The sequence below is a fragment of the Heptranchias perlo genome, chromosome 32, assembly GCF_035084215.1.
Source record: "Heptranchias perlo isolate sHepPer1 chromosome 32, sHepPer1.hap1, whole genome shotgun sequence".
In the NCBI taxonomy this organism is placed as follows: Eukaryota; Metazoa; Chordata; class Chondrichthyes; order Hexanchiformes; family Hexanchidae; genus Heptranchias; species Heptranchias perlo.
This window is the reverse complement of record NC_090356.1, coordinates 9,684,514-9,711,567: the sequence shown is the minus strand read 5'-3', so window position 1 is coordinate 9,711,567 and position 27,054 is coordinate 9,684,514. Positions and strand designations below refer to the sequence as shown.

The 27,054-nt window shown below is 41.4% G+C and overlaps 1 protein-coding gene across 1 annotated transcript in view; it reads right to left on the bottom strand.

The window, feature by feature from the left end:
• The window catches only part of noc2l (NOC2-like nucleolar associated transcriptional repressor), a 148,774-nt gene that overhangs the window by 6,411 nt on the left and 115,309 nt on the right, over window positions 1-27,054 (bottom strand). Inside the window, exons 16-17 of the mRNA XM_067970310.1 lie at window positions 18,316-18,429; window positions 16,559-16,694 (exon numbers count right to left, since the gene is read on the bottom strand). Of these exons, the coding sequence (XP_067826411.1) occupies window positions 16,559-16,694; window positions 18,316-18,429 (250 nt within the window). The remainder of the gene's footprint in view (window positions 1-16,558; window positions 16,695-18,315; window positions 18,430-27,054) is intronic.

Genomic DNA, 27,054 nt, shown 5'->3' with positions numbered 1-27,054 from the left:
CTCATCTTCCTCCCTCCCCCCCCAGCCCGTCTTAATTCAACAACAGCAACTTACATTTATATAGCACCTTTAACATAGTAAAACATCCCAAGGCGTTTCACAAGAGCGTTATCAGCCAAAAATTTGACACCGAGCCACATAAATAGATGTTAGGACACGTGACCAAAGGATCACTACATGACCAATCAGGAGTGGATTGCGTAGAGTTATTCCGTACAATTCTACATGCAACTCCTATACAGCGAAATTGCTGTTTTAAGATTTAAAATGAATGGATTTCCACCTCCATTAGAATTTGGGATGAAGGAATTCAGGGCAGACGGGGCCAAGTTGTGATGCTATCATGCTTCACTTTGAGCTCGGGCACAAGCAATGATCCAGTGCCAAAGTAGGTTCTGCAGGTACAGGATATGAATGGCTCAGGAGCTCAGTATTGGTAACGTGGCAATTATTGAAGCTGAATGCACTGATTAAATTATTAACCTGCACACTTTCTAATATCCACTGCAGCTAAAAAAAAAATCACAAGAAAAATCAGAGGGACAACACTGGCAATAAGTTAACGAAAAATATTTTGAAGATTTTCAGGTAGTCATTTCACTAAGTTTTTTCTCCCCTTCTCATAGTTTTTACATTCAAAATCAATCTGACCTATACCCTGGAGGAAACCAGCGAATTATCTCAAATCAATTTGGGATTGGTGTTAATGTTTAAAAGCATTTTTGTCTCTACCAATTATTATTTGTTACCTGTGGTTACCACTAAAATACTCTGCACAACAGCTCCAAATATATCCAAAGAGTTTTTTCTCAGTTTTTTTTTAAAAAAGAACTCTGACGTGAGGGATGTTAGCAGAAACCTTTCCCATTTCAGATTCCCAATGTTGGTTATCGAGTGCTCCCCAGTCATGAAAAGCAAGATAAAACAATAAACACCTGCCACTCTGCTCCTCCCGCTCTGTGTTACGGTATTATCTGTTCTTTGTGTTAAGGTACTATTCCCAACCCACCCTCCCCCCAAACAGACTTCTCTTGCACACTACTGCTTACAAATCCAGATGACATTCAAAGAAGGGCCTGCATTTATATAGTGCCTTTCACGACCTCAGGACGCCTCAAAGTGCATTACAGCCAATGAAATACTTTTGAAGTGTAGTCACTGTTGTAACGTAGGAAACGCGGCAGCCAATTTGTGCACAGCAAGATCCCACAAACATCAATGTGATAATGGCCAGATCATCTGTTATAGGTGTTGGTTGAGGGATAAATATTGGCTAGGACATGGAGGAGAACTCCCCCTGCTCTTCTTCAAAATAGTGCCATGCGATATTTTACGTCCACCTGAGAGCGCAGACAGGGCCTTGGTTTAACATCTTGTGCGACTGGGCAGCACTCCCTCCGGACTGGCCCTGGAGCGACAGCCTAGATTTCTTGCTCAAGTCCCTGGAGTGGGACCTGAACCCACAACCTACTGACTCAGAGGCGAGAGTGCTACCCACTGAGCCACAGCTGGCACCTGCTCCAAGCGCTGCAGATAAAGGTGACCAATTCACAATATTAGAATTTTCACCTATATTCTCTTCCCCTCGGACACAGAATAAAAACCATATAATTTTGCTACAAATACGACTACTTTCATTACACCAGTAATGACACAGGACATGCAGCAAATATCTGACTGGACTCCATTTATATAGAAAGCCTAGGAAGGACAAATATAAAAAGGATACTGGATCTTTTACCGTGTAAATATCAAATTCTCTCAATCAGTCAATCCGCAGATACAGGGTGAGAAATGAAGGGACAAACCACAGTAATCGTATTTCCTACTGTTGTTACCAAAAGCCACATCACTAGGTTTGTTCAGTGTAATTTAATTAAACTAAAGACATTAGGCCTCTTCTAATTGCAATCCCCAGGGCAAACTGAGGTTTCAAATCCGAAGAGCTCGATTTAACTTACAAGGTGAAAATCGGATTATAATGCAATTTAACTCCTTCCAGGCTCCTTGGTGTAAAGTGGGACTGCTGAGGCCAAGAACTTAAACTCACCAACACACAAAATAAAACCCAGACGCATGAGTGGCGGTCACAAAAATAGATGATCATTTTTCTAATATCACTTTTCCTTTCGACGTGATGTTAATTTTAATGCAGTACAGACTTTATTCCACCCCTGCTATTTATAAAAAATATATACTTTTGACGGGTTTTGATGTTAGGAGAAATTCTGCTACGCAGGAGGAGGTCGTTAAGATATGCAATCATCTACCAGAAACAGCGGTGGAAGCAGAATCTGTAACGGCTTTTAAAAGCGACACGGATAAATATTTGGAAAAAAAAAGAGAATGGAAATGGGGCCGAGTCAATAGCTCTTTGAGAGTGCCAGCACAGGCAAGATGGGCCGAAGGGCCGCATTCTGTCATTAACTTACTGAGGTCACAAATCAATGTAAATAACCTTGACGCTAATATTTTTGTGTGCTGACTGTCCCATCAGCAAATTGCCTCAGGAAACAGAGCAGAACTCTGCATACGTGTTCTATCACTCTTTTATCCCTGAGATAGTGACACAGGTGCCGACAATGTCATTTGGGTCTGCATACTGGTGTCACTGAAAAACAGTCTGAGACCTGACATGGGTAGTTATGGATAACAATGCTTTTAGTGACAATGTCACCTTGCCATGAATTAGGGGGACTAGAGGAAGCAATAGAATCCCAATTTGAGATCATTGTCTTTGCCTCTCTCAGGGTGGGCCTGTTGTCCAAACTTGACGATCAACAGCCCGCTTTATCCATGTTTGCTGTTAAATTAACATTCAAATTTCTCGCGCTCCTGTCACTGGAGAATCCGGAAATGCAGGATCATTAACTTTAACGTACACGTGCTGCTGTCACTCAGTGTGCACATGTGCCGTACACGTGCGGCTGTCACTCAGTGTGCACATGTGCAGTACACGTACGGCTGTCACTCAGTGTGCACATGTGCAGTACACGTACGGCTGTCACTCAGTGTGCACATGTGCAGTACACGTACGGCTGTCACTCAGTGTGCACATGTGCAGTACACGTACTGCTGTCACTCAGTGTGCACATGTGCAGTAAGTGTGCTGCTGTCACTCAGTGTGCACATGTGCAGTAAGTGTGCTGCTGTCACTCAGTGTGCACATGTGCAGTAAGTGTGCTGCTGTCACTCAGTGTGCACATGTGCAGTAAGTGTGCTGCTGTCACTCAGTGTGCACATGTAGAATATGCATGCTGCTATTGCTCAGTATACACATGTGCAGTACACATGCTGCTGTCACTCAGTGTACACATGTGGACTATGCGTGCTGCTGTCGCTCAGTGTGCACACATGCAGTGCACCTCAGTCCTGTGCCTCCCCAATCTTCCACACAAGTTCGTGGCTGTGGGCACTCAGGTGACAGGGCTGCTTTCACTGCAGTTTAAAAAAAAAGGTATCTTGCTTGTTCCAGATTTTGTTTGTAAACCTTATGAAATATGAATTCCCTTGAAGTTTTTGAAGAGTTGAATGGTCCACACAGATCACCATGCCCAGGCTATTACCATGTTTTACGCTCTGGAAGAGGGACCAACATGTTGAGAGAGTGTGGGTGGGAAAGCACAACACAAAATTGGTAATATTGCATTAAATGTGGGAGTTTTGGGGTGTATATATATTATATATATAAAAAAAAGCCTGTATTTCTTGAAAGCCATTATTTGGACCAAGAATTTCAGACAATTTAAGCTCAACTGCGCAAAGAAAAAAAAATTGAATTTATATACAAGAAATAAGTCAGATTAAATGAACAATGGAATATAACTTAATTTCTCCCCCATTGGGCAATGCTGAATTCAATAGTGAAGTAACACGCCAGAAGGGGAGGACCAATGTGAATTTGAAAGAGTATGGATGAGATCCAACTCGAAAGGACACACACTTTCGACAGTGGCATTTCTGCACTTCTGAGAATTTGTAAATGTATACATATTTTAAACAATGCTAGTTTTAATGCATTTTCTTTATCACTTCACTGCATTACTACTTAAAACGTAATCCTGAAACACCTGGATAAGGAGTTGAACTAGAAAGCATTATTTTCAATTCTCTGTGATGATTTAGTAATCATGAAGCACTGTAATATATCAATGCTCAATCCTATTAATCCCATAAATTTCATATTCTCCTCTCATTAGATTGACTCTCATGTCAATCTGTCATTATTTACATATTCACCCTCGTCAGATGACATTACCCCACGGACACTGTGTAATTGTTATATCGGTACCGACCCTTGGTGATAACAATGCCCAGGATTAAGGAGTTAAATATTCAAAAGGGATTTATAAACCGACACCAGGGGGGGAAAACAAAAATCAGAGAGTAAGTATCCCAGCAATATTTCAATTTTAACTGCATGTGGCACCTCAGTGCGCTAATAAAAAATACATACTCTATTCTCCGATGGTTATGCGCTGTCAGAATTTGCTTGAACTTTATTGTTCCCCAATTTCATTATGAAAAATGAACTGGCGTCTCCAATATTTGATTTTGTGGAAGATGATGAACGGAATCCAATTTAGATCTCTCAGGGAAACTTTTATGAACCAGGGATTGAGGTATTTTCAGTGGGGGAAATGTGGAAAAGACGATTTGAAAACAAGATTCTTTTATTCTCCCACACAATGGAGAATCACGGTCATCATTTCTATTTAAAAGTACAAAAAGATATTTAAGAAATAAACTCGGGGAGCTCCTGGCAGAAATTAAATTGATGAAAACAAAGAAAAAAATCCCAGTGCTGAATGAATTTTTTTTTTTAAAGTGTACCGAATGACTGCATGAGGCATTTCAGGGACTGCACCTCCAACAAATAGCGCTCCCTCAATATTGCACTGATGTGTCAGACTAGATCATGTGCTCAAGTCCTGGATTGGGGCTCGAACCCTCAACCATCTGATTCAGGGGAGAGATGTGCTGCCAACAGAACAAGACTGGCATTTTACTCATCCTTCCAGGGTCATGCATGTCCTGTGGCTAATCATGAGTCCCCGTCCAACATTCTCTCCCTCTACAAGGAACAGCCTACAGTCAACTCAACAGGTTCCCACAGCACTATGTTCAGGACTGGGAAACTAGTGGAATGGACATTCAAACCTCCCCCCACCAGCTCACGCTGCTAAAATGCTCTGTGCTCCAGCAGAAAGTTATAAAATAAAGTCACTGGCACTCCGTTCCCAACAAACCTGTGGTTCAGAGGACTTAAAATTGCAAGTGCAAGCTTGCTATATGAGTGGCATCTGAATCACAAGACAGTCCCTCAACTCGTGGCAAACAGACTTGTTATTTTACATAGTATAAAGCAGTTAGGGTTGTCCCTTATTTACGAGTGGTTGTGAAATGAGGTCAGCTGTGTGAGTCCATCATGCATGGGTAGGGCAAGTGATTTATTATTGTTCAGAAACCAGCATTTTCATCGCCTCTGTGACTTTTTATGCAAAACTGCACTACTCTGGGGACTTACTGCACTGCACCAAATCACTTGGATGTGGGCAAGGCTGAGGTGTAACACACAGGCATCGCCAGGCCTGGTGAAGCAGATAGCTCGGTATTAGTGTCCCTCCTTCCCCTCTTTGCAGCAACTTGACGTCATTTGTAGCAATGTAACGCTCTTTCCCCGTCTCTCTTACCCATTACAGAGATATCTATCCTCACCTCACCTTAAGATGAGTAATGGCCAATGTACTTGATAAATAATTGATTATTTCTTCCCTTTCAGGATTTGAGGAATTTTATGTAAGTTTTACCTAAACTAAAATCATTTTGTAAATAAGTCTGGGAATAAATGAATGCATCTTTTTAGTTCGGTTTATGTCTTACTTTAAAACTCCCCCACTAATGTGCATTCCATCCTTGAAAATGAGCAGGAAGTTCAGTTAAACTAACTGATTCATCTTAAGAACAGAAAATACTGCAGGTTAGCTAGGATCCAGAGATAGAGACACTTTGGACAACATCTTCTTTCAAATCACTGATAATCTGTTCTAATGAACAAGGCTGTCCAAAACGTTAACCTGTCTTGTTCTCTGTACAGACGCCGACTGACCTGCTGTGTCTTTGCAGCGTTTTCTGTTTAAAAAAATAAATTTAGTTTAAAAAGGATTAAGTTTCTTTAGAAATTGTAATTCAATCTTACTGCAAGTGCGTGGAAAATATTTTAAAAAAACAATGCTGGCTCAATGTGTTAGGGTTGGCAAACGTGAGATAAACACTGTTCCCTCTCCACCCCACACCTATTTCCACTGTAAAATTCTAATTGAAGTTATCACTCTATCTCTCTCTCCATCTTTAAGACGCTCCTTAAAACCTACCTCTTTGACCAAGTTTTTGGCCACCTGTCCTAATATCTCATGCGACTCAGCATCTGATAACGCTCCTGTGAAGTGCCTTGAGACTTTATTCTATGTTAAAAGGTGCTATATAAATGCAAGTTGTTGCTGTTGTGGTTTTAGAGTGCCTGTACTGTTACTCTCGATTAGGGGGCTCTTTCCCACTCGAGATCAGCAGGTATCTCTCCGCATGACGCTGGCACTGCATCGAAGGAGCAGCCAACAGGGCAAGCTGTGAGCTGGGAAGCTTGGCAGATGGGCTCCATCTCGCTCTCTCTCTCTGATAGTCTATGCACAGTTAAGACGTGGAGAAAAACTAAGAGCGAAGACCCAACTGCTGAGTCCTCTCCAGCCACAAGCTGCTCTGGGTGGCTGGCAACAAGTCCTTCTGCTGCAGAGCAGTGGGAACTCAGCCAGCCTGTGCTCTCTGCTTCGCTATTTGCTGCTCAGCTAGTTCCTCCCCAGTCTGGCTAGCTCTCTTCCAGCTCAACCTCGTGCTCAATTTGCCCCTCCCTCTGGCACCCAAGTAGGTCTACTTTGGGTTCTCCGGCCCCATCTATGGTGCCTTCCTCCTCAAAAGTGCTTCAAAGCCTGCAGTGAGAGTCTGAGCAGCAACAGCAGGTCCAGCCCAGGACTCGAGGGAGCAGCTCACATACTCTCATCTACTGCAGTTTTCTTCTAATCCTGATTCTCCTGCCCTCCTCGATTCCTCAATCGCTAATTGTATATTCCCGACCCTTATGCAACTCTTTACATCCCTGTTGAATGGCTTTGTCTAGCCTTGGAAATGATTCTCGTGTCCCTTGGAGATATCTGCTTTGCCTTTAATCCATCATACTCGCCTCTCCACAAATCTTCCTGTTTTAATTAACAGCTTGCTGTATGGAATAATGTTCCCATGTATCATTTTTAGCTCCCTGTTCACAGCAGAAAGACACGTTTTCTGAAAGGTGGCATTCTTCAATACTTCATATTGCAGTATGCTGATGGCACCAAATTGGAGGACACTGTAAACTGTGACAAGGACTATAGAAGTCTGCGGGAGGACAGATAGACTAGCAGGATTGGTAGATAGGTGCAATTCAATGTAGAGAATATATTTTGGAAGTAGGAAAAAGAAACACTTTAAATGGTAAAATTTTAATAGGAGTAGAAGAGCAGAGACCTTGGTGTACAGGCCATTAAAAAGTGGCAGTGTAAGTAGATAAGGCCATAAAGAAGGCAAACGGGATCCCTAGTTTTGTATCTAGAGCATAGAATACAAAAACAAGGAAGTAACATTGAATTTGTACAAAACCTTAAGTTAGGCTACAGTTGGAGTATTGTGTACAGTTTTGGGCGTCCCATTATAGGAAGGATATAAAAACCAATGGAAAAGGTGCAGCGAAAATTCACTAGGACATTACCGGGGATGAATGATTACAGTTATGGGGAAAGACTTGAGATATTAGGGCTATTTATCACTGGAGCCGAGAAGGTTGAGAAGCGACCTGATAGAAGGTTTCAAGATTATGAAAGGTTATGATATGATGTAAATCAGTCACCATTTCAAAGTCACATAGTCTGTCATTATTTTGATATAATACTTTGCATTCATATTATTTATTGTAAAAAAGCAAAATGTGTACAGCATATTTGGGAAGCAGAGAAGAGGAGTTGATTGGAACGCAAGAGTTTCTCTGCAGTACAGGAAATGTAAAACTGAGGCACTGCAGCGCCCCTGTGGTGGGGAAGAGGAGGGTGCAATTGCAGCATGACATGTTTACATCGGCAATTCCCACTTTAAATGTGGACATAGGAATATTTGGGTTGGCAGGAAGTGTGCACAGACGCAAGACCTGTAATGTATTAACAGATGTGCATACACGCACAGGAGGCTGAATTTTCTTTCAAATGTTATAAATAAGATGCAGCAGGTCCCAGTGCACAATCTAATACATTGTCAAGCCACACGCCAGCTGCACTACTTTCACCTTCGAAACGTACTGGAAAGCCTCCAGAATCATACAAACGGACTGGACCACTGCAGCAAGAAAGCCAATTAAAATAAAAACACCTAATTCTCCTGGCTTATATGTTTTAAACTATAACGGATACTTCCAAGCAATTTCGTAAAGCTGCAGCCCAATCTCAAGGGGTGCAGCCAGAATAAACTGCCCAAGCTTTGCTGTTGTGATCTGGGAGGTCATGTGAACCTTTTGATTTAATTACTGCCGTGCCATTCACTCAGAGGTATCCATTATCCTCCACGTGTTATACCTCTGGATTTTCTAAAGAGTACGCCCTTGTCTGTTTTACGTTCGTATTTCACAACATGGACTCCGTTTTTGTAATTTGGGTTTTTCAGTCAGATATCAATCTTACAGCCCACTGGTCTTTATTCACCAATTAAAATGTATTGGGGAGGGGGTTCGGAGAGAAGGGGGGAGGAAAATTCCTTTGTAAATATCCTACGTAACAATGTATTGTCAGAGATGAACAAATGTGTACTGGGCTTCCAATTAGCCTCAAACTTCTGATGCTCACGAGTGGGACAAAACTAACATGGAATCACACACACATCTGCAATTCACTCCAGCCAGCCATTACTTGCAGTGTTTCAGAACCTTTACCAATCTAATTAGGATTAAAGGTCAAATAGGCATCAATTATTCTAATAGAGATAATATGGTTTTGTTTTAAAAAAAGAGGGAAGAGAGAGGGGGCATTACCAATATTTTTCAAAGTTACAGCAATAACCAACAGATTAATGCCGTTTAAAATATTAATGCAATTACTTGAATCACGTGAGAATAGTTTTTAATAACTTTTTTTTAAAGCTGGAATTATAAATCAGTAAAACACATGATTTTAAATGAATTTCCGAGCTCTCTTCATTGTTATTACCCCAGACACATACAGCAGTGTCGACTATCTGAAGAACACAGGTCTAATTGTTTTCAGAGCATCACTGGAACTGCTCAGAGGCGTAATGCTGCTGCCAATTAGCGAGGGGTCTGGACTGAGGTGATTAGCTGCATCTGCCCCAACACAGCTTCAAACAGGATGGATGAGTAATTGGTAAACGGAGAGAGAGAGAGAGAAAAACATTTCTCTTTACGGTAACTATGACAACTATTTGATCACCTAACCACCTGCAGGAGCTCAATGGTTGCTGAGTCTGAAAGCATTATGTATCAGAGAGACATGGAAACAAACCCATTAAACAGAGTGCAGCAGGAACAGGGTTTAGGGCAGGAAGATCATACCAAGGCAACTGCTTCGAATTATAAGGCCCACAGGGATCCCAGTCTACAAAGACTAAGACTTGCTATGAGGTAGAAACCGACTCCGAAGCTTAGCAAGCATGGACGGAGAGTGCCTGTACGTGTTAACAAGCTCTTAACAAAAATCAATAACAGATGGTAGAGGCACACGTATTGATCGAGGCCTGTGGCCTGTACTTGACCTGCCTGAACAGAGGCTCCCAAAGGGTTAAAATCTTTAACGGCACAATAGCTTTCTACGCTGACCTCCATGCAACAAATTTACACGTGCTATACTTGCAGAAACCCAAATTTCCCCTTCTGTTTCCTAATATGAAACCTTAATGCACCACATCTGGGGACACTGACTTTGAACGGTTTTATCAAGTTTCAGCGCACTGACTCACTAGAAATTATAATTTGCAGCTGAGAAAATAATGCTACTTTGTCAAAAGCAAAATACTGCGGATGCTGGAAATCTGAAATAAACACAGAAAATGCTGGAGAAGCTCAGCAAGTCAGGCAGCATCTGTGGGGAAAGAGACAGAGTTTCAGGTCGAAGACCTTTCGTCAGAACTGGAAGATGTTTAAAGAGTTAAAGTTTTTGAGACAGTACAGAGTCAGGGAAAGGGGGGGGGGGGGGGGGAAAGAGAGTCTCTCCCCCCACCCCCTTTTCCCTGGCTCTGTATTTGCTTAAAAACTTTAACTCTTTAAACATCTTCCAGTTCTGACGAAAGATCTTCGACCTGACACGTTAACTCTGTCTCTTTCCCCACAGATGCTGCCTCACTTGCTGAGCTTTTCCAGCATTTTCTGTGTTTATTTATGCTATTTTGTCAATTTGGTTTGTAACAGTTGCTAAAGCTAACATAACAAAAGTATTTTTTTTTCTTAGCTTCCTCCTAATTTAATCTGCATCTCAACAAATAAGGGCAGCAAGAATTTCAAAAATCCTCAAAATTGAGGCAATACTGAGAAATATTGTATGAAAATATGATTAAAGATTAGCACCCAAGAACGGAGCTCTGAAGATGATTTAAAAAAAAATCAACTCCCAGAAAATAATCCTGCACCCTTTGAGAAAACACACCACTGCTTTCGATGACAATGTCAAATCCATTACCAGCAAAATCCAAAACTGATCAGTTAACCAATTTCATTTCACAATACAACCATTTAATGTCATTTTTAAAAACTAGATAAAGGATTTCAGGGAGCCATGTATTTAATACACACACACAGCCAAGTCTTTTTGTAACTAGTCCCAGGATTAACCTAATGAATCAATCATCATGCAAATAGCCATAAAATGGAGTTAATCCTCTTAATCCCCTTTTCAAAAACTTGTTTCCATTGCTACAAACCCCGCTCTTATCTTTCTTTACCCCTGTACACTACATAAGGCATTTTCTTTCTTCAGCTTTCAGTGCTTTTGTACAAAAAGTCACTTAACAAGTCACTTAGGCCGCACTGACACTAAAAACGTAGCATTGGTGCAGAGCAGTTTTGCTACTTATAAAGAAAGAAAGAACTTGCATTTATATAGCCCCTTTCACAACCCCAGGATGTCCCGAAGAGCGTTACAGCCAATTAAATACTTTTGAAATGCAGTCACTGTTGTAATGTAGGGAAACATGGCAGCCAATTAGCATACAGCAAGCTCCCACAAACAGCAATGAGATAATGACCAGCTAATCCGTTTTTAGGTGTTGGTTGATTTTTAAATACTGGCAAGAACACCGGGGAGAACCCCCCTACTAATCTTCAAAATAGAGCCATAGGATCTTTTACGTCCACCTGAGGGGGCCTTGGTTTAACATCTCATCTGAGAGAAAGTGCAGTGCTGCATGAGTCCCTATATTTTTGTGCTCAAGTTTCTGGAGTGGGACTTGAACCCACAACCTTCTGACCCTGAGGTGAGAGTGCTACCAATTGAGCCACAGCTGACAATGTAGTGTAAATGCAGCCTGAATCTGGACTCCTGGCTCAAGCTGACACTGGAGTGAGACTCAGTAGAGTTTGCAAAGGATTACCGAGAAGCCAAAACCGTCGCACCCAATGTTAAACCTGTAGAGTAAATGCAGCCTTAAAATCCTGAATTTGGCCGCCAGATTGATTCTACTCGTTAAAAAAAAGCTTCATAATTTGTGCTGTAATTTAATTAAGGGGTGAAAGGTTATCACATGGCACAGGTGGGAGAACCTTCACCACACGGACTGCAGTGGTTTAAGGCGGCAGCTCACCACCACCTTCTCAAGGGCAATTAGGGATGGGCAATAAATGCCGGCCTTGCCAGCGACGCCCACATCCCACACATGTTAGTTCACTGGCTCGTAACTCAATCCACTTTTTAAAAATTTGTTGGGTTTCATATAATTTTGAACCGGATTATTGTTGCTGATCACAGTCCATGTGAATTATGTCCTTATGGCACAGGGAAAATCCAAAAAAAAGTCAACACATTGTGACACGGTTGTTGCATGGTCCCTCAGGCTGCCATGGTTCTGGTTTGGCTCTAGGGTGTCTGAAGTCACGGCCCCCATTGTTTTCAAAGGAGCTCCTCTGGAGACACACCTTACTTGCGATGTCATGCAGCAGCTTTGTAAGGAGGGAGATCCGACTTGGTGCGGTTCCTTGCGGTTTAAAAAAACACTGACGCATGTAAGGAAAAAAAATCAGCATTTTTGGCGTTACAGCTTTTGTTCAGTATAAAGAGTAGGTCGAATAAAAAGTACTCTTTTAGATTTACCTTCCCCTTTAATTAATTATACCGGACACATCTCAGAAATTAATTGGAGATTAATTCTTGTTGAGCCTGCAGTAAAGGTGTCACAATCCTTAACTGCCTTATTTGAGTGTGGCCAACATCAAGAGATGACACAGCCCAACTGCCTGTGGCTTCCCTAACCAAAAGCTCCAATTACTATTGAAACTGCACACATTTGAAACAAGACACCAGGGAGGTCCCCATTGGGGCTGAGATCTAATCTGTGGGGCCAAATGATATGACCTGAACCCCTTTGTACCTATCCTAATTGGAACAGTGTATTGTCATTACCCACGGCAGCAACCATTCTCTAAAGAATCCATCGTTGATTACCAGTACTTGTCATATCACGTATATAAACAGCACAGCCAACATCTGCATCATTAAGCTAATCTCCATTTCAAAAACTTGAATTGGTAAGTGGATTGGTAAAATATATACAAACACTAGTTGAAACATCAGGACCCAAAAAAAAATCACTTCAACTAAATTCCCCAGGCCAAATTGCTGCTGTGCTAATCTCCTCCAACTCCCGTTGCTAAGGACACCTAGCTTACTATGGCAACAAGAGGACAAACTCTCATGCTCACCAGACCTCTTGGTGCTAGTGAACTGATCTGCGTGGAGGCCACAGACAGAAGCAGCAACAGTGCCCGCATAAATTCACGGTGTGTGCCGCATATAATTCAGTGAATGCAGCCAGGGCCGGTGAGCTGAGCACCATGTCCGATGATCGTCAGACAACGAGAGCTTTGCTCACCTGTGCAGACTTGTTTTTTCTACCAGCTTGTAATCAGCGTGGCTCTTGAACACTGAGCAATTGACTGGAGAGTGCAGCAGGCACTTAATAGCACGGCCGGCTTAACCCTTTTATAGACACAATCCAACACAATCAAAAATCCTCCACGACAATCCGAACCTCTTTGGCAACAATTTTCTTTCGTCAATATATATTATAAATATCAGATTTTTAAATCATAATGTCAAACAAAACTTAAATTGCAAGCAAAGCCTCGCCCGAATCGCAATGCTGGACAGCTCGTTAATGAGCAGCGTATGTGTCAAAGGGGTGAATGGTTTGCCTTTACTCGTATTTTTTTTTAGGTACAAGAATTGAGGCACACTTCTGGGACAAAGTCACATATACAAAAAGGGGGGGTGGGAGGCTCACGTGATGAGCACGCCTCCAATCTCTTAAAGGAGCAGTGTCTCAGCAACTGCGCCTTCATTCCCAAATTTGGAGATTGAATGTATGGGGGATTACCGATCTTCTTTATGTATTACACACAAGGACCAAAGTTAACTAACTTATACCACAGGGCATCCCAGGAGCCAGGAAGATTCACTTGAGAGGCAATAAGGGCAAAATTTCTTGGAAGCACGGAAGAGTCTGCATTACCTAGCATGGATTACACCTCATAACTACTTGGGCAATGTCCTGGCTTGCAGGACAATCCAATGCAATTTATCCCACAAAGCGGCTGCAGTGGCGCAATGTGCTTTGATGGGGACAGGCTTTATAACAGAAAGTAATACTCTGCATTAGCGAATACATTAGCCACTGAAATTTAGGAACCCAGCAATTGGTCCCTACAGTATTCAAATTACAATTTCCACTTGTAGGGATCTTTTGCCTTTCTCAACTAGAAGTTCAAGAGGTCCATTTGATGTCCTTATTATAGAACATCATCCTTCTACCAAATTCTGGAGATATTGGGTAGAAAACAACGGGGTTGAAATTGGCTTCAAATGGATAAGAAAATCTGGCTGTCGATTCGCAATTGGCCGTTCTGCGCTGCCGAAAAAGACCAATTTCATCCTCGATGACTTTCTGCATCAAGTGAAATTCTGAAACTATAATAGGCAAATATTTAGGATGTGAAGGGTGGACAAAGCAATCCTCTCCATCAAGTCCTCAAGAAATCTTGTCTGAAAGCAGTACGAGCATCAGTATTTGGCTTTACAAAAACTTCAAGGCTATGAAGCCCAAAGACTCGACTAAAGGCTACATTACTTTGTTCAACGGGAGATTAAGATCTTTCTTCTTTTCTCGGAAGGTTTTGCGTGTACTGTTGTCAACATGTCCAGCCCCTTTTATAAACTGGGAAATGAAAGGATGAAACCCAAAGGAGTTCCATTTGCTGGGTGGTAAAAAGAGTAATTTAGCTGAGGACAACAATAAAGCTGTGGACAAGGTGTCAAAGAGCCTAACTAGGCCATAACCCACAAGGCCATTTTTCAGTTGATACATGTAGAAGTCCAGAATAGTTTGGATGGCCTATATATTATAAAGTATTCTCAGATGGCCATTGGTATATGCCAGGAGTCTCATTACTCAAACTAGACTTCAACCAGACAAGAAATCTTCCTATTTCTGTGTCAAAGTGATTCACCCAGTTTAGCAGTGGGCAAGATTATACTTTGTATGGAGTACACATGGGGCTGAACCAGGCTATCAGTGTACAAGACTGCAATATGATTTTCTGTTTCAGTCAGATACTAGGGAGACAGTGTGCCCCCTGCAGTATCCTTACTCTCCACCACATCTTTACAAATTCTTCTCAGCCTGGTTATTCCCATTTCTGAGGTGCCAGTACTGAGATGCCAATCTTTCACCTTGCCTATAATTTGAAATCAAAGCATGAGTACATGTGTTTTGGTTTTAAAAATGGGATCAAATTTTCCTATGCAACCAAAACACTCTTTAAGACTACTTCCAAATAAGGTTGCAGCTTAAGTGTTTATGACTGGGGTGGGGTAGGGATTCAAATTAAAAGGCATTATACCATCACTTTAATTTTTAACAGCCAACTTTTAATTGGGAAGAAAATCATTGTTTTGCCCATTTTACTTGCAAAAGTCAGGTGAATTATTATGCTTGCGGATGCCGGAGCTAGAGAACAGAACAATTTTCACATTCAGTGTCCACATAAAACATTCCCAGATCAAGAATAGCAAGAGTTTGATACAAAGCTCCCTCTACTTTGCTTCAACACGCATTATCCCAGCCTTAGAAAAGCATCCTAAATATTCTAGTGCGACATTCCCAACTCCCACACCAACCATTCCCGTGGAGTGAATGAAAGTGCCAATTTTAGTGCCAAATTAATGGCAGTTTTGTGCCGAGGCCCACACCCAAGAGGAAATGGATTGAGTCTACCCAAACTCATTTTACTTAATGGGCAAGTCTTAGGAGGTAAAAGCAGTTTGTCCAACCCACCCTACCACCTGGTCTCTCTGAGAAACCATTAGTTATTTTGCTGTTATCTTTTTACCCCATACAGTCTGATGAATAGGCCAACAGGATTATAGTCTCTCCAATAGCAAAGCAGCAGCCGATGCTTTCGGTTATCCATAGCTGACGAGTAGCATCCCAAAACTGTTCATAAGGGGAGCGGTGAGGCCAAGCAGGAAGTTGAGAGCAACATCAGTGGTGTTTATAGTAGCCGCTAGCTTAAATGCCCTTTGTATGATGAATGTCTGCGGTTTTAAAATAACTTGCTAGACAGAATATCCCCACTATAGGATTAATGATCGCCATGCTTAATTTATGTTAAATTGGGAAATGAGAAACACAGCCAAGAAGTTATATCCTTGTCTTTTTGAAAAAATTTTTTAAAGTAATATTTTTAACCTCCCAGCATTTCTAAAATGTTAATATAGGTATTGCAGTTCTTGATAGTTTCTTGCTCTTGCTGGTCATCCACCTGTGAGATTATTCATCCTCTTTAGCAGCTGCGCTGTCTAAATAAAACTTGACTGGACACATCCGGCATTCTTTTACCTCCTTTTATATTGGGTTGTCAGTGTGTCTTCCTGCTCACTGGCCTTAATGAACGTACCGGGTTTACACGAAGGTTGGATGAGAGCTGCGTTTTGGGAATCACTGACATTAGTTTAAGGGGGCTTCAACCAGTAAGAGACGAGGAGGGTCTCACCTCTCAGGGCTTTAATGTGCTCGGTGGTCTTCTGAGTTTTGTGCCTATTGTAACCACTTCACATCGACACCAGGGTGGCAGTCTATACACAGACTGCGCCAACGGTTCCAATCCCTGAGATTACAGTTACTGATTTTTTTTTTACAAAACTTGTGTATCACTCACTCACCCCTTCCCCCCGCAACCCGCCCCCACTGTAATATTTTCAAAACATACCTTTAGATTTAAACCCACAGCTTTCATCATCTGAGCCGCTGTCAGACTCAAAGAGATCCCTGAACTCTTTCTTGTCTTTCTCTTTGCTCTCGTGCAACTTCCTGCGTTTGATCTCTGGGAAATTCAGGTCTTCCAGCTGGTGGGGAATAGAGGCAAGGGCATGAAATATAAAATAAGCATTTACTACAAAGTCAGCTTTATGTGCAGCGACTTAAAACACCGCACCAGAGCAGGACCTCATCAAACACATTTTCCTATTTGCATACAGACATCAGCGTCAAGAGATAAGCACAGGCTTTTTTTTGAATGTGACATTCCTTTAAGACTCATTTACTGCTTGGGCTTCTCTGCTTTTTCACCGGACTCTTCATAACTTGAGGCAAGATTACTTTTAGCCACAGTGGAAACCTGATAAGGACAGGAAGAAACTGATGCCTGAAGCAACCTGATCAGTCCTGCCTCTCCCTGGCACTAAACAGGCAGAGACAACCTCAAGACATTTTAAAAATATATGTGACACAAAACAAATCAGTAATTTGGTAAGTTCTAGGATGGACAGAAAAGAAGCACAATTCACAGTGTTTCTGTAGTAATTTTTTTCTCCTTAAAATTGTCACCTCTTTTTGGAACGCACTGTTGGAAAAAGGAACACTGAGGATTTCATCGGTAGATTGGAAGGATTCACCAAGCTGAGTTACACAAGACAGCTAAATCGACAAACTTCTGAAACACTACTGTTGATGGGTTGATGACTCACTCGCACTGCTGGATCTTAAAATGCCTTCAAACTAATGAGGGCAACTGCACTCACCTTTTAAACTAAAACTGGAAAAAAAACACACAATATAAATAACAGAAAAAATACTAAAATTATATTGCTGTTTTACTATTTGTTTCCTAAAAGTGGTTCAGATTTTATAAAGTATTTAATAAAAGAAGATTGTTCTTCTTAATATTACACACCCACAAGGGGAAGAAGTGGGATTTACTTACCCTTGCAAAAAGCCATGCATATATATCCTGTCCACAAATACAGCCAACATCCAAGAGTTAAAATTCACAAGAGCTCAGAATCTAGGAATTGATTGTTTTTGGCTCTTGACATGATTTTACTATAAGTCTGTAGGACCAGTGTAAATACTCGAAAGTTGTACTGCCACAATATCTATTCTCTACCACTAGAGATGGAGCATATTGGTGGCTCCTTTTGGTAACGGGAAACCCATTGTGTATTCAAAATATTTCTCATTTAATCAGGCGCTTGGATTTTGGCACAGAACCTGAATGTCCTTTTTATGGGATCTTTAGTTTGTCTAAACTGATGCTGAGATGGCTCAGGTTTAAGGTGAGAGGGGATGAAATGTGGGCTGTACGTTAAGCTACTCACTGTGCAGCTGAACAATGACACGGGAGCTAGTTACTGCAATACGAATGGTTGCAATAACTAACAACAAAGCTGGGGATTGAGCAAGAACCAGCAATGTGAGGGAGATGCCGCACGGCCAAGTAGGGAAATATTAAGTTAAAACACTTTGAAAGAATTTGACAAAAATCTTACTTGTAAGATTAGATTTGTCCTAGAATCCAAAAAAAAGTACTTTATCTGACTTAAATATCATTTATATAAGCGGTTATTAATCTTTTCAAAACTGTTTGAACTTCATCTCGCTTTGAAACACATAAAACTTTTTTAAAAAGTGTAAGTTTTGTCAACACAGGGCTACAAAAGACAAGTTTCTCAAGAAATCTCAACATACCCGTTCCTTGCCAGTAATCTCCAATGCAATCTCCTTTTCTCGCAGTTTCTTCCAGCTGCTGTAGTACTTGTGTAGAGGTGAACCATCCTCCTTTATCTCTTTCTCCCATAATGCCTGGTGCACATACAAAGAAACTCATTACAGTAAAGCTAAAACCAAGGACGCCAGTTGTAAAAGACCTATTCATATGATTCTCATGAAAAATTTTTAAGTATTCTAAACATCATTAACCACCAGAAAAAAGAGAAATAGCTTTAGGTTGCAAGTGAGATAATCATTCATATTTCAAAGAAAAAAAAAGAACTTGCATTATACAGCGCCTTTCATGACCTCAGGACGTCAGAAAACGCTTTACAGCCAATGAAGTACTTTTGAAGTGTAGCCACTGTTGTCATTTAGGGAAACGCAGCAGCCAATTTGCGCACAGCAATGAGATTAATCAACATTTAATCTGTTTCGGTGGTATCGGTTCAAAGATAAATGTTGGCCAAGCCAGCTGCTCTTTGAGCAGAGCCATGGGATCTCTTACATCAACCCGAAGGGGGAGATGGGGACTTGGTTTAACGTCTCGGTTGAAAGACTGCACCCTCGACTATGCAGCACCCCCTCAGTACTGCACTGAAGTATCAGCCTGGGTCATGTACTCAAGTTTCTGGAGTGGGGCCTGAACCCACAAATAACAATTTGAAGCAAATAGTTTAAGTTTTCAACCATTTGGCCGTCAATTTGAGGTCAAATGATCATCAGCCAGCCAGTCATTTTTGTGAACTTGAGCTGCTTTAGAAGTGGCCATCAATAGAGATTCATTTAATCAATATTTCAGATCACAGTTGACTCTTGTTCAGCCCAATCGCATGAGACAAAAAGTATTTCATACTCAAACATCTAGAATTTCCAGATATACGCTTGCATAACGGTGTAATCTTAAATAAATTACTCAAAACCATAAAATAAAGCTGTCAGTTGCGTCAAGGAAATCCCTGTCCCACTTCACTGTCCATTTAAGCTTTCAGCTCATGCACCTCAAAGCTGAAACAAACTTGATGTTGTAGCAACAAAACTACTCAAATGTCGAGAGTTACACCAAAATAAAAAGAATTCTAAACACTTCACCTATTTTCTCCGAGTCTTTCCTCACATCACAGTATCATCATTTTAAATTTATTTTTGTACTAGGTAATAACCTCGATAGCTCTGTTCTCCAAAATAAAAATCAGGTTCAAATGCTTTACTCGTCTTATCATTCAGTGCTTTCCATGTTCGATCATCCATTTTCAAGATGATCAATTGGCTGAAAAGCAGCTCCAAGGGCCAGTTGTTTAACCAATCAAGGCCTGGAATTATCAAGATTGTTGTGGTTCATGTCAATAACAATTAGATCAATCTTTGGAGCTATTTTCCAGTGTGACAATTAGACAAATTGTCTTGTCCACATCACGGGTGGCCAATATTCAGAAATCAGCTAGTCCAGGTCATCAGTTTCACTGAAAAATTGTATTTGTTTGGTGGTTAAGTTATTGCAATAAAGAATTCAGGAGAGCCACAGCAAAATGGCTGAAGGCTTCAGCACCAGAGAGGTGCAGACTTTGAGATAACCTTGGCTTTCAGTTAAGCAGAATTTAGATATTACTTGTTTCCTTCACAAACCATAATATAGATTAATAAAAGACAACAGAAGATAGAGCGTCTCTAAGCACTATCTATCTGTCGACTCTTTCCCCCGGCGGAAGTTGCGTGGCTTGTACAGATTGAGGAAGTAAGAACGACGAACAAATTTGCATTTATATAGAGCTTTCACGTTCTCGGAGTCCCAAAGCTCTTCACAACCAATGAATTAATCCAAGTGCAGTCCCTGTTCTTACATAGACAAATGCATCAGCCAATGCGCGCACAAGGTTCCACAAACAACAAATGAAATGAATGACCAGTTAGTCTGTTTTTGGCAGTGTAAGGCAAGGGAGGAGATGTTGGCCATGATACTGGGAGAACACACTATTCTTTGAATTGTGCCACAGGATCTTTTATGCCCTCCTGAACAGGCAGGCAGGACCTCGGTTTAACATTTCATCTGAAAGGCGGCACCTCCATCAATTAGGGACAAAATAACACTCCTTGAGCTTTGGAAGGCACCACACATTCGATGCAACATCACCTCTACACAGAAGACCTTTACCAAAAGGAGGATGCCATGCTTGATGCTGGCAGGGAGAACTGTTTGACACTAGTGGCAGGGATTGATTGGGTGTGAACTAGAGGGTACGAGAGACAATACGGAGGAAGCGATTTAGTAATTAATTGAGCACCGTCAAGATGTCTAGGCTTGATCACTGTACTGGAATTACCAACCAGGTCACAGTTCATTTTACATTCCGCACCATCTTTCACAATCGCTTGTATATTTAAGCCTCCCTTTCCAAGCGGGGATTTCTCACTGGATTTAATCTGGAACTATTCCAGAACAAACACGTAGTTTGGACTGTGCCAAGTTATGAGGGAACAATCATCTACAGAGTGAAATTCAACGCTAGTGCAAGATCCAGCCTCCAGGCTATGGTATTCATGCAACAATGATAGCCCAGGTGCCTTTACTGTATCCTGTTTAAAATCAGACACAATTATCCAAAAGAAAAGATACGTTCGTAAAGTTGGAAGAGAATTTAAAAGTAAAGCCGTTCTTGTTGGTTGCGTAATGTTAGAAACGCCCGATATTACATGCATGCCTCCAATTTGAGAGTTCCATTTGCACTGGATTTCATTTATTGCATCCCTGCGCTGGTCAGATCAAAAAAATAAGAATCTTTCTACAACAACTTGCACTTATATATAGTGTATTTAATGGAGAAAAAACATCTCAAGGAGTTATACAGAAGTCTAATCAGAAAAAAATCGACACCAGGCCAAAGAAGGAGGTGACTACAAATTTGATCATACGGGTGGGTTTTAAAGGGTTCTGAAAGAAGGAGTGGGAGATGGAGAGGTAGAGGTTAGGGAAGGAATTCCAGAGCTGAGGGCCTAGATGGCTGAAGGCACATCTGCCCATGTTAGGTCAAAGGGAGTGGGGGATGTACAGAAGGCCAGAGTTGAAGGAACTCAGAGTTCTTGGAGGATTGTAGGGCTGGAGAAGGTTATGGAGATAGGAAGGGTCGTGGCCATGAAGGGATTTAAATAAGAGGGTGAGAATTTTAAGTTCGAGGTGTTGGAGGACTGGGAGCTATAATGTAGGTCAGCAAGCACAAGGGTGATGGTTGAGCGGGACTATGTTGGATGATAGAATTGGGGCAGCAGAGTTATTGATGAGCTAAAGATCATGGAGGGTGAAGGATGGAATGCCGGCCAGGAGAGCATTGGAAAAGTCGAGTATTAAGGGATATGGGCCAAAGGCGGGTATATGGAGTTAGATCACAGATCAGCCATGATCTTATCAAATGGCGGAGCAGGCACAAGGGGCTGAATGGCCTACTCCTGTTCCTATGGAAGTGACAAAGGTATGGATGAGGGTTTCTAGCCCAGAAGGCAAAGGTAAATTCAAACATACTTTACACTGATGCTCTAATGATAGAAATGCTACATTGGAGCAACTAATTAAAGAGAGAAATTATACTACTTAAAGTAAGCACGTAGCTTTACAAACAGGAAAAGGCCATTAGGCCAAAAACAAACACTTCCCTTTTTAATGGCTCTCAAACCTTTTCTGCCATATCCCTGAATCTTGTTTCTCTTTCGAAGCACATGTAATTGTATCTTGAACCCATCCGTAATTGTCTCTTGAATACATTTATACTATCCTCTTCAACGTCCATCCTTTGTAACATGTTCAGCAACTTCATCACCCGTTGGGTGAAAATGGAGAAAAAGGTCTGACCAGCTTGCCCTGTTACTCCGAACATCCTCAGCTGGATGTAAAAGATCCAATGGCACTATCCGAAGAGGCAAAGGGGAGTTCTCCTGGTGTCCTGGCCGACATTTACCCTTCATCTAACACCAGCAAAACTGATTAACTAATTATTAATCTCATTGCTGTTTGTGGGATCTTTCTGTGCATGTCTAAAAATGTATAATAGATTTTTGTTGTAAATTATTCCCATATAGCACAATTATAGTTATGGATCATTCAAAAGGAGGTTGTTAGATAAAAATCTATCACTGAGGTGGGGCTTATTAAAAATGAAGTGATTCAATCCATCTATTTTCAATCTACTTCAAATCTGTAGGGCTGTGCACAGATTTTGACATCTTTTCCCAAAATTAAAAGTTGGTTTGTGAACTGTGTTTACTGACTTGAGGACTCTGTGCTGGATGTACACATTTCTTAAATGTGGCTACAAGAAGTGTTTAGGATACATCCAGATGTCAAGTTTCAAGTTTTTACAAATTCTATCTTCCCTGTATTGTGGAAATCGGTTTGTAAAAAAAAATCAGCATGATGTTGACAATAGCAAAAAAGGCTCCATTTGTACATCCAATCTCCAGACAAAGTGGGTCACATCACAACATCCTATCATTTAAATGATGCACTATATTTCTAGTGTTTTTTTTTAATACACTGTGGATCTTCACTCAGTACTTGTGTGCTTAGTAGCAGCCTTCGGCGATTTGAGACTGTGTACTTGCCAAGCTCAGAGAGCAGCAGAAGGTACATGGTGATCTGGATCTCCCCGGGAGTGGTGGTGCAGCATTTGTTGAAGTGATCACAATGTGCTCAATAACATCATTCGCAAAGGACTCTCCATGCTCGTGGGCTCTGGAGAAACTGCTGGTGTCAGGATGAACCATCACCATCTATAAGTGAACTGAGTGACTCTTCTTCCTTAACACGTGCATCTCTTGTTGGCCTTCGCCTCAGCTTTCAAGATAGTTTTCTTGGTCGCTGGTTTGTGCTTTTGCTCACACATAGTCAACGTGGCCAATTGGAATTGAGGATGTGAGACATCCCAGTGTTCTCAATAGGCACCAGTAGGCCACAGAAAACAAACTCGCACTTCAGCCAATATACTTTTAGTACTGTGCGCTGCACTCTTTCTGCAACACTCAAATGATCACCTCAAATTTCTCCAAACAGCACCTCCAGTAATCAACTCTACTGATATACAGCTCAAGATATACTTTCTAGGCATGACTCAGTTTTACTGCTGAGTGTTTTATATAGTTTAAGTGAATATGGTATGAAGACTTCTCACACCCACTGGTACACTTCACTAAAATACTCGTGAAAAATCACCTATAGTGAAACTGCACAAGAGTTTCACACTCCCACTATTATGCTTCACTGAAACCCCATTGACAACATGCGATTCTCAAACAGAAACACTTGCTTCAACACATCTTTGTATAGTAAAAACGCTCTGACATTACAGTCCAAAACCTGCTTCACCTGAAGACGTAACACAGAGTAGTACTACTTGCGCTGGGGCGAGAACATAAAATCGAAGGATAGAGTTTTTCGGGGGGTGGGGGTGTGGGGAGAGAAAGAAAAAAAATAGTTCATCAACCTGCCCAAAAAGGAAAAAATTCACAGCAGAGACTTTTTGATGACAATACATGGATACATGAACGCTTTCCATTGGTGCCACAGAAACATTGCACACACATTATTAAATTTGTATCAAAATATTAAAATCACTTTCAAAAATATCCAATAATCACTATGATGCTTGCTCAACAATAACAACACAGCCGCTTTCAATATTACAACTCTACAATTGAGTATGTTAAGTGAACTATATATTTGGGGATATAATCTTAATGATGTTAAAATTAGAGCTAGGGCATTTAGGAGGGAAATCAGGAAGCCCTTTTTCACACAAAGGGTAGTAGAAATCTGGAATTCTTTGCCCCAAAAGGCTGTGGATGCTGGGACAATTGGAGCTTTCAAGACCGAGATCGACAGATTTTTGTTAGATAAGGGTATCAAGGGATATGGAGCTAAGGCGGGTAAATGGAGTTAAGATACAGATCAGCCATGATCTAATTGAATGGCGGAGCAGGTTCGAGGGGCTGAATGGCCTCCTCCTGTTACTATCTGCAGTCAAATGGCAGAATAAACTAATGGCAACTCAATCATTCTGGAGGACGCCGGAATCTTTAATACAATGGTCCTGTAAGCAACGAAATTGTGCCTGAATGTGTGGACAGCAATGCAAAGACTACCCAAGAGACACAATGTGGTAACAGAACAGCAGATTGTCTCCTCCTTTCTCAGATAGCTAAATCACAGCATGGAAAAAAGGCCACAAATGCACAATTTCTGACCCTCAAACATTCTTCATTTCAATCTGACCACACAGCGACAGAAGCAGAGCTCAGTCATGCCTCAAACAGGAACATTCTGATATTAGTTTTTAAAAAAATATTTATAACTTCAGATGTTTAGAGTAATGTGAATTTAAAATTAACTTCAGTTAGCTGTGACTCGAGAGTGTTTTTGTCTTCGTGTCGGAGGAGAAAATAAACAAACGGTCTAGAGGCTGCTATTAGTTTCGTGGGGAAGTGGTGTCATTGCCTAATCAGAAATTAATTAGGTCACATTTGTTTGGTTTGTCCCTCATGTTATTGTACGCAAACTTGCAGACTCATATTAGACACAAGGTTAGGTTCTGTTGCAGCCAAGTATCAAGAGCAAATGAACATTAGAACATAAGAAAAAGGAGCAGGAGCGGGCCAAACAGCCCCTCGAGCCTGCTCCGCCATTCAATAAGATCATGGCTGATCTTCGACCTCAACTCCACCTTCCCGCCCAATCCCCATATCCCTTGATTCCCTGAGAGTCCAAAAATCTATCGAGCTCAGCCTTGACTCAATGGCTGAGCATCCACAGCCCTCTGACTCAACAGAGAGCCAAGAGACTACTCTTTAAATCCTAACTACTCGAATGATAGCAATGATTAATATCCTGATTGGCCGACATTGGGAAGAATCACTTTTATCTTCACATTTGCTTGCCTTGACTTCAACGAACAGAGAGGAAGATAATAGGATTACAGTCCTGAACTACCACACACTGCCTGTTCCAGTGGAGGTGGCTAATGTGGGACCTTGCTGTGATTAAATTGGCTGCTGCATTTCCTACATTACAACATTGACTACACTTCAAAACTACTTAATTGGCTGTAAAGTGCTTTGGGATGTTGAGGTTGAGCAAGGCGCTATATAAAAGAAAGTCTTTATTTTGTGGAATCTTTACAATGCAACGATTCATTGGGAACTCAATTCAAAAGTTATTGCTGAACATTCAAGTCTTTTTATTGTTCTTAAATAGTTTACTACATATTAAGTCAAATATTGCACTGCTAGCTTCTTGCTATGTGTTTTATTTATAAATGCACCAGACCAGTAGTTTTAGCCTGAAAAAAATTAACGATGCGACAGTGAGATATTTACTGGCTTTTGGAGTGGACAGGCCAGGCAGCCCACATGGTCTCTGGGATGTAACGTCATGGTAAAAGGATAATTAACAACCCTGGGGCTCGCAATCCCACTCCCGATGCACGTAAGGGTACAAATTTCAGTTCATAAGAGAGTCGTTCCACTTACAAAAACCGCCCTTTTGCAGTAAGCACAAATTTGAAGTGGTGAAAGAGAGCCAGATGTGTAAAATGCACATCTGCATAGTCAACACACCATCATATGCTGAGAGTATATTGATGTATCTTTTCCAGGTTAAACAGAATTCTTATTCCTTCAAGTCATTCTGGACAGGACATGTCTGTCACAGAGAAGGCAAATAGGTGGCAGCTGTTCAAAGACTTCTGCTCAGGTCTTTATCTTCCTGCAGAGAAGCACACGGTTCTCTGCACCCAGGCAGAATCTCACTCATCTTATTTTCCTCTCCCATCTGCAGAACGTCCTCTCACTTGGCACAGTTCAAATCAGGAACTTGTGCTATTCCACTCTGTGGCACTAGGTGTTGGTGCTCTAATGCTCAGCTTCCTCCAAGAACTCTGCGTTCTTCCAATTCTGGTCTCTTGTGCATCCCCCACTTCCTTCGCCCGACCATTGGCGGCCATGCCTTCAGTCGTCTGGACCCTAAGCTCTGGAATTCCCTGCCTAAACCTCTCTATCCTCCTTTAGGAGGTTCCTTTAAACCTACCTCTTCGACCAAGCTTTTGGTCACTTGTCCTAATGTTTCCTTCTTTGGCTCGGTGTCAATTTGTGTCTGATTACGTTCCTGTGAAGCACCTTGGGACATTTTACTATGTTAAAGGCGCTATGTAAATGCAAGTTGTTGATTGTACTTCTATGGAGGAATATTAGGGACGGGCAATAAATGCCGGCCTCGCCAGCGACGCCCACATCCTATGAACGAATAAAAAAAAACTCCTATTCACCCCCAGACAGCTCTGATATAAACAAATGAAAAGAAAGATGAGGAAAGGCCAATAAATGAAACCAAGGCGGGTAGATGGAGTTAAGCTACAGATCAGCCATGATCTCACTGAATAGCAGAACAGGCTTGAGGGGCTGAATGGCCTACTCCTATTCCTATGGTCCTAATGCGTTAATAAATGCAAGTTGTCGTTATCACTGTGCCACATTTAACAGTTCATTTTTAAGAAACAAGGTCAAACGAACAAAAAAAAAACCTCTATATTGTAGCAGGTGGTAGTGGAAAGATTACAAAAGTATAGAGTACTTTGCTAGTTTTAGACTTGTCTGTACATAAACGGCTGTATAACTCAGGCCCTCTTCAGGCCAAACCAGCTTGAAACCACTGAAATAAAAACAGAAAATACTGGAAACACT